Source organism: Sinocyclocheilus rhinocerous, unplaced genomic scaffold (assembly GCF_001515625.1).
Source record: "Sinocyclocheilus rhinocerous isolate Xijiao unplaced genomic scaffold, SAMN03320098_v1.1 scaffold3288, whole genome shotgun sequence".
NCBI classification, from domain to species: domain Eukaryota; kingdom Metazoa; phylum Chordata; class Actinopteri; order Cypriniformes; family Cyprinidae; genus Sinocyclocheilus; species Sinocyclocheilus rhinocerous.
In genome coordinates, this window is record NW_015655612.1 from 1,137,075 (window position 1) to 1,145,893 (window position 8,819).

The window sequence follows — 8,819 nt, forward strand, 5'->3', positions numbered from 1 at the left end:
ACGGACAAGCTACGCGATATCGCGTTCATTATCGCAGGCAATTCATCTGCGATTATGAATGCGATATTGCGTAGCTTGTCAGTGAACTACGGCTCTGTGTAGTAAATGCCGCTCCATCTGAACTCATGTGATAGAGATTTACTACTAAAACCGGCTTTACTGACAAGATGCGCATGACAATTGCATGCGATTTATCGTGCAGCCCTAGAAATAATGCATGCTGATGGCTTAAAAAAAAGCATCAATTAACAACCTTGTAAGCTCACAATAGGTTTGACTTTAAATGTTTATAAGTTACCATTAATTCAATTCCTTCATGGAGAAAATGAAAGGGACACATACGGAACCTTGCTGCACACCATACTATGCTGCAAACCAGCATATTTAAGACAACCAGTTAACTAATCATTCAGGCAACCTATCAACTAGTTTTGCATTTTCCTATTTTATATGCTAGTGGGTTGCCAGTGTATGCCCAATGTAAAATCCTGAAGCAAAGCTAGTGGAAAACCACTTGTGCAGGACAACAGAGCATGAAGAATAAGAAGCTATGCAGAGAGTAAAAGAATAACAGAAAATGTGAGACACCACTGAAGAAAAAAATGCAGCACTGTACCCTCTCTGTGACTCCTTCTCCACTCTCACTCAGGGCCACCCATCCTCATCCTCTCGCCTGTCAATCAAATACCTCCATTGTGCTCTCTGACAGCTAGATTACAATAATACACATTCCCACATGCAGCACACTCTCTTTTCTCTCACACACGACACACAGCAATTTTGAATGCCTTTTTTTGGCATTTGTTTTCTGCGTTACGATCCCAGATGACCCTAAACTGTGCTTCAGGGGAGGGGAAGGTGTGTGTGACTGTGTGTGGTTATGAAGTGTAGCCTGAAGGAAAGCAAGGTGCCTGAAGTGAGCGGATCGTTACACAAGTACAAATGTAAGATGCCTGTTCAGGGCTTTTTTTCTTGTGCTGCAGAGTTGTGAATGTGCAATGTCGACTAGACGCAAAATTTAAATTATTGCTGCTGTGGCTAATTCAGCACATCTAAGTGTTTGTTCAACATCTCTGCAGTACAGAGAGATGAAGTCAAGCCTGTAATATCTGTTACCCCAAGTTTCCACTGGCGTGGAAGAAACCTGCTCGATACCGCTCAAAGCGCTAGAGATCAGATGCTCTGGGGGTTTGTCGGTAAAATGAACAGCAGCGTGGCTGTTTCCGTGCGGACTATGATTGCGTTTAATACATGCTCAAAGTCATCGTATATGCGCTAGATTACAATTGAAATAATTCAAACTTTATTTCTGTGTGGTGTTAATCTAATACACGTTTTGATTGTTATTCTAAAATAGTTGTGGTATTCAGTACGAAATAAATTCAAATCAGAAAATCTACATAGATTTGTCAAAAGAAAGAAAGATTTTGTTTTTACATGTGACAGTAAAGACTTTTAAAAAAATATTTCAAATAAATGCAGTTCTTTTGAAGTTCCTTGAAGAATCCTGAAAAAAATGCTACAACAAAGTTTTCACAAAAATATTAGTATTAAGTGTTATATATTAATAAAAAAGTAATATATATTAATATTAACATTTTCAACATTGATAATGATTCTTGAGCAGCTTTGACATCAAAGCAATAATTTATATTTGAAAATATATTAAAAGAGAAAACAGTTATTTTAAATAACTTAACAACTTTTCACATTATTACCGTTTTTACTGCATTTTGATCAAATAAAGTAAGTTTAGTAAGCATAGGAGTCTTCTTTCAAAAACATGCAACTAACCTGTCCAACCTCAAAAAGTAAACTCAAAACTATATGCAGATGTTTACTTCTAAATGTTAAAATCTGTCAACAGAATAAAATCATGATTAATCTCATCTTTTTTGAAAGCAGAATGACACTATAATAATCTGAAAATCCCAGCCCTACAGTATCAGTGTAACAAACTGACCACATTCTAGCCACAATGAAAATGTGCTAAATGAATTTGAAATCTGAATTATATAATAGTAATGATAGTAACGTGTTAATGTGATTTCAGCACAGAATCCACCAGAAACATGTCTGTATCATCCTTATTTGCATAAAGTTTCTCAACTATCTGACATTCGGTCCACCATCAATACATAATCTCCCGTGAAGTTTTAATTAAAACGAACTTAGAGATTCTAATTTTCTGCAAAGAGATGTATGAATATGCAAGACAAATTAAACTCCAGTGCTCAGAGTATTTGATTTCACAGGAGAGACAGGACTGTGATCTTCCTTATGGTCACTGAACACTGTCTGGCTTATGTGATTCTCGAAATCTCAGATTTGTTAAAAACACGAGAACTTGAAAGAAAAATACAGCAAAAATATTTGTAAAGAATTTCCCTTATGGTCCAGCAACAAGCACCTGAAGTTCTCCAAACAGAATGTCTTCAATTGATTCATAAACACAGCACTTATTAAAAAGGGTAATGTCTCCAATCTATTTGGTCAGTAATGAGGTCAGTTACCTTCTCAAAAACTGCTGGCTTGTTCCCTTTATCCGTGTCTTTTTCCCTCTTCTTCTCCTCCTTTTTCTTCTCTCTCTCCTTCTGTGTCAGAATCAGGAAAACACATTTAAGAGTTTGCACACACACAAGAAATTGAAGAAGAAAAAAAAATGTTGAGTCAGCTACAAGTCTGAGGTGTCTTTAGGGCACAAGGCTTGCAGTTGTGCCTTGAGGCCTGTACTTTGACAGCTTAAATATGGCTACCACAGCTTAAAACACACACACACAAAAACACACTACATATAGGTTTCTTCAACTATGGGCACACTGCGGAATAATTCTGTCATTTTGACATTAAGATTTTAACACTGTCAATTTCACCACATCTCTAAATATGTACTGTTTTTAATACAATTCTTGTAGTTGAAATGACAGTGGTGAAAATTCTATGTTAAAAATGTAAAATTAAATAGAAGAATATTTTATCTTGCTAAGGATAATTTCAAAGTTAGCATTTTATCTATCATAAATATATTGATATATATATATATATAATATATTTTATGAAATTTTTTTGCTTTCTTCAGAGATAATGTTTCATATTTCATCTCATATTTCAGCTTTTCACTAGGGCTGAACGATTTTGGAAAATAATCTAATTGTGATTTTTTTTTACCAATATTGCGATTGCGATTTAATATGCAATTATTTTTTAAAGCTCTTTATGAGCTATAAATCATTGTATAGTATGACCAACACACTATTAGATAGATTAAACATAAATGTTCTTTTCTGTAGGCCAGGCCTATATGTTACGATGAAATTAGGTGATGCATGAATTGATATGAATGACATTTTTATTTAACAACTACAATCACAGTACATTGACTGATTTGTTGAACTTCCAACCTTGTAAGCATGTAATAATTATGACAACATAAAGCACTGACAAATAAGTCTGGTGTAAACATTAATATGAAAGTCAGTAACAAATCACACAAACTAAAGTAGATTGCAGAAATATAAAAACAAGTCTGTTGCTTTACCACACTACTTTAGGCAATTCAAAGTCCATGTAATAAACATATGTAAACATGTGAACTACACTAAACACTGTCTGTTAACTTTAGACCAGTGGTTCTCAAACTTATTTGGTCAAGCCCCCCTTCACTGACACCATTTTGTCCTTGGAACCCAACTAACATAACTGAGGACAGGTATAAAAAATACAAATAAATATAAATATAAATACAGACACACACACACACACACACACATATATATATGTTTTATATTTAAAATACAGTTTAAAATACAAAGGCCTTTAAAGGGCACCTATTATGCAAAATCCACTTTTACATGGTGTTTAGACATAAATGTGTGCTGGCAGTGTGTGAACACAACCACCTAATAATAATAAAAATCCACCCACACTCCTTATTTTTTAATCTCCATTAAACCAAAGTCTCACTAGGCCTGCCGTTTTGATTTTCTAAGCAGTGTGACGTCACACTGCATAGGGCCGGGCCACGGCGGCTGATTGACAGCTCTGCATTGTCATAGTTTCCACCCTCAGCAGTTGTACACTGTCCTCCATTTTCTCCGCTCTCGAGCAGCTGTAACGTCAACAATGTCTCGTAAGCAATCCCGGTGTTCTGTGTTTGGATACAAGATTGAACATAGAGTCTGCATTTTCTCCCAACATCTGAGCCACTGAAGACGCAGTGGATTACTTCTATTTTTCAAGGTAATGTACCTCAAAATCTACCTAAATACGTTTATGTCTGCACAAATCATTTAAATCCAGACTGCTTTGTGAATGTCATGTCATTATAGTGCTTAGCGTTTTAACCGTTTTTGTGTGCGTACTAGGGATGGGTCACGACTTTCGAATATTCCATTAGTTGATTTAATTATAGAATATCGAATAGGTTGTGCGATTATTGTCTTAAAAAATTTCCATGCTGATGTGGTGGTGACGCGTTCATGTAAGCAGAGGGTGGCGCTGCCAATAACACACCTAAAAGCTGTCAAAGACAACAGAAGAACACATTGTCTCACGCGCACACTGTAGACTGGCGTGGCATAAAAAAAGACTTGAGTAGCATATAACGTTTACAGTAACTTGGGACGATGTCAAATAAGAGCTCTGTGTGGACCACAAACACCCCCGACTGGGTTAGAGGTGTGGCTGAATCCGTATTCAGAAAGGCGCGGAAAACAAATAACGCGTTCTACGAAGCCACTGAAGGGACATGGTTAGCCGCTTGCTAATGGTAGCCTGTTACATTACAGTACATAACATTTCACTTACCACATAAACAGAGTAAGGAGAGATGACCGATAGGATGATGGCGAATCCTGAGCACAACTGCCAAACATCTAATCTTGTAAAATGTGTTGTAAGTACTGCCGAGTGCTGCTCCGTACGTGTGATCGCGAATCTCGAAAGTGAAAGTAAAAAACAAGCGCGCGTTCATAAGCGATTTCAATGCCCCGCATATTAATAACAGCTCCATGATGCCCGCAGTTTATATACAGTGTAATTACCCAACGATATAATTGCGACAGAAGATATTGAAGTATATTTTTCCTCCCATCTCGTATCTGTTCCCTTTAGGTGCTCCATTTTTTTAAATGGAAATGTCCTAGCCTTATGAGCAGTTGATTTATGCTAATCGACGGACTGTTACGTTAATAAGTGCCGTCATTCGGTTGTGTTTATTATATTAATATGTTTCAGCACGTTATAATCATTTTATGGCTTGAGTTAAGGTAGCCTATCTTCTGAATTAAACAGTTTATCATACAGATTGAAAGTGTGAATCCCGTCTCTCTTCCTCTCTCTCAGTTTGTGGGTGTATGTGCATGCTTGTGGGGGAGGGGTGCGATTTTCGAATAATAATCGAATAATACCCTGCGATTTTCAAATTGTATTTTTGCTTGGAATGCCCATCCCTAGTGCGTACATTATCAAAGTATTTTAAGTGTGAGATTAGTTTGTGTATTTTATATAGTTCAAGCCGATGACAGGGCGCGAGCTCTGTAACGTCGCACTGTTTTGTCCCACTTTCAGTGCATTTGGCTTCCCATGTGTACGGCTGAACTCTGGTTCTCTCGCTATCAGTCATGTTGCTTCTACCGGCTGTTTATTGCAGTAGGTATGCAATGCAGAAAGACGTATACACTGCGCATGGCCACTGTAGCCAGGGTTTGAAAATTAGTGAGGTTTGGGGTGGGGTTAAGAATTGTGCTAAAATAACCCCTACAAATACAACTCATTATATACACCAACACTTTAAAAGAGACAGAGATGTAGATGTTTGTTAAAGATGTTTTCTCTGTTTTGGAGGGATGAACATTGATATATTATACCATATTTATTGCATCAAAAATAGTTAATATTTTACTATAGGTTCGGGGTGGATAATTTGATCAGTTGTTCATTAATCATGCAACAATACATATTACTGTTATAGTTTTCATTAATAATCATTGCTATAAAGATGATAACTTTGTCTAGTGCTTTTATGAATGTTTTTAGCATTTCATTCTGTAACCTGCTTGTTCTACATATCTGTGTATTAGTGTTAAAAAGGTTTTTGACAGTGATGATAATGTTTCTGACAGATAATATCATGATATTTTTTGCATTTGCCTTACCGAAAGTGCTATCCTGTCAGCAATAACAACCTGTCCAAGGGCTTTTTTGATTACTGTCAGTTTAAGTGCCGGCCGATGATGTGTTGCCAGATATTGCTATAAAAACAAATAAAAAACCGACAAATAAATAAATTAAACCAAAATTATTTCAAATCTTTGTAAATAAGATAAGATAAAGATATCGCTGACCCTAAACTGCAACTTCCCACTTGATTAACTTTAAAGAGTCAAATTAAGTGGAAAAGACAAGTCCAAAAACGCTTATAATAGAGGGACTTGGCAACATGTAGCTGCACCCGCGCCCTCACTCAAGACTCTCTCAAGACACGTTCACTCCGGCAGCGTCTCGCAGCGATCATTTTCATACCATGGACGACAGACGAAAAACATTCTTGCAAACTGTCTAAACTTAATTATACATGCAGGCATTTATATGATGAGTTTTAAACAGCAAATGAGTCATTCAGAGAACAAATTTAATTTTTGAACATGAAAAATGTACCGAGGTTCGGACCTCGGTGACCTCATAGCTGGCTACGGGCCTGATGCTACGCCCTATTCTGGAGACGGGACAGGAATATGCAGCTCATTTGCATTTCAAGTGATACAAACCAAAACAGCTCTCTTTTAGACACGCCTCAAAAATGACATTTTCCAGATGTTATATTAAATGATGTGTGGGGTATTTTGAGCTGAAACTTCACTAACACATTCTGGGGACACCAAAGACCAATATTACGTCTTGTATAAATGGGCATGATAGGTGCCCTTTAACAAAGTGCACCATTTAAAACTCCCATCACTATGGCAAAGCCAAACAAATGCATCATAAAGGATTGGCCTTGATATCGAGCAATCAGTTCTCCTTTTCTCTTAGCGCGAATCAATTGCTACTGCAAAAACGCTGAGCGAGAGGCCGGTTCAGGTGTGGGAGTGAGGGATCAGAGTGTGTTTTCTGCAGTGGTTGTGGGGTGTCTGACTGGCACTATGATTACCAGCAGACGGAACAAATGGAGAACAGGCCTGGATAACCCCAGGTGTGGATTGGCCGTTTGGAGCTCTTTATGGGAACATTGATTATTCTATTTCCACTCTGCATGCTGACAGAGCTGTGCTATCGATTCCTTTCCACAGCAGAGCACAGAGGCAACAGACTCCACGCATACACTCAAACACAACCACAACACTTTTCAACAATGAATGTAAACTCGTCAGTGTGACTTCTATAGGTTCTCTCTCCTTGCCCTTTGTTTGGTTTAAATTAACGTTCTTACAGGCGGTTTAATAATCTGTTGCCAAAACTGTCAATAGTCAGACAGTTCTGACTGGTGCAATTACATCCATTTTACACACTTCATTTTACAAATAGATTATGCAGAAAATAAAAAAGTATATATGACTTTATTTTATATATTATAATTATAATTTTAATATATAATTATATATAATAATTATATATAATTTATACTACTACTACTAATAATAATAATAGTTGTTGTTGTTTGCCCCCACCAGACTTGACCAAACATGCCAGTTGTCCAACTTGACCAGCTAAAATGCGCTTGTCTAGCACTAACCAGCATGAACCCAGCTTCAGATGCATGGACATTTGTGCCGGTGCAGAGATTGCATAACACATTATATCATAGAAAATGGATTCAGTGATTGATTAACAAAACACAGAGGTCTGTCCCAATTTGCATACTACTTTGTTAGTGCATTTGGTGTATGTATTAAGACAGTACAACAGTACTGTGATAAACTACCACCTCATAAAATTGCATCTTGATTGCGCATATTAAAGGGGTTAACCTTTTTTTTTTTATTGCTAATAGATTTAAGTACAATTTCAATATTTGTTTTCTGATTATAGCTAAACAGTAGCTAAACAGGGACTAAAGGCCACATAACCCCAATTTTGATTGCATTAAGTCTTACAAATTTCTTTTTATTTCACATTTAGTTTTTATGGCTGGAAATGTAGCAGCAATAGTATGCCATTTGGACATGTTTGGCATATTTTTAACAATATTATTTGAAATGGAATCATTCTAAACTAGCATACTATTTAGGATGGAAAGTATGCAAATTGGGATGCAGCCTAGAGAATGCACAGCACATGCACAGCACAGCACCAAGATCAGTGAACCGCACAGCACAGCACAGAGAAGCACAGTGCTACAGTACCTCCAGTTTGCTTTTCTCAGCTGCTTGCGAAGAAGGGGATGATACTGAGGGCAAAGCAGCATCAGAGGACTTCTGCAGGGGCAGAGGAGAGAGAGATAGAGAGAGAGAGAGAGAGAGGACGAGAGGGTAAAAGAGAGAAATTTAAATAGAATGAGAAAGAGATAAAGAGGGGGTGTGGAGGGGAAAAAAGCGAAAGAAGAGAAATCAGAATTAATAGGCTGCAGCGATCACTATACAGTGAATAATTATTCAGCCTGTGGGAAACTGGGAAAAGCAACATTTATATACTGATACATTCACACACATCTCAAACACTGCAAAAACACAATTTTATAAATAAGTATTTCTGCCGGCTTTTTAGTAAAAAATATTTAAACTGTTAAAACAAATCCACTTGTGAAGCAAAATTGCTTAAGATATTAAAACTTGTTTTCAGAGAATATATCTTGAGAATTAAGTTTATTTTTGTTAGCCCAT

At 36.9% G+C, this 8,819-nt stretch overlaps 1 protein-coding gene across 1 annotated transcript in view; it reads right to left on the minus strand.

The window, feature by feature from the left end:
* LOC107718842 (stromal membrane-associated protein 1-like) overlaps positions 1-8,819 on the minus strand; it is a gene marked incomplete at its 5' end in the record, with an annotated part of 74,716 nt that overhangs the window by 57,694 nt on the left and 8,203 nt on the right. Inside the window, 2 exons of the mRNA XM_016526085.1 lie at positions 2,514-2,594; positions 8,343-8,414. Of these exons, the coding sequence (XP_016381571.1) occupies positions 2,514-2,594; positions 8,343-8,414 (153 nt within the window). The remainder of the gene's footprint in view (positions 1-2,513; positions 2,595-8,342; positions 8,415-8,819) is intronic.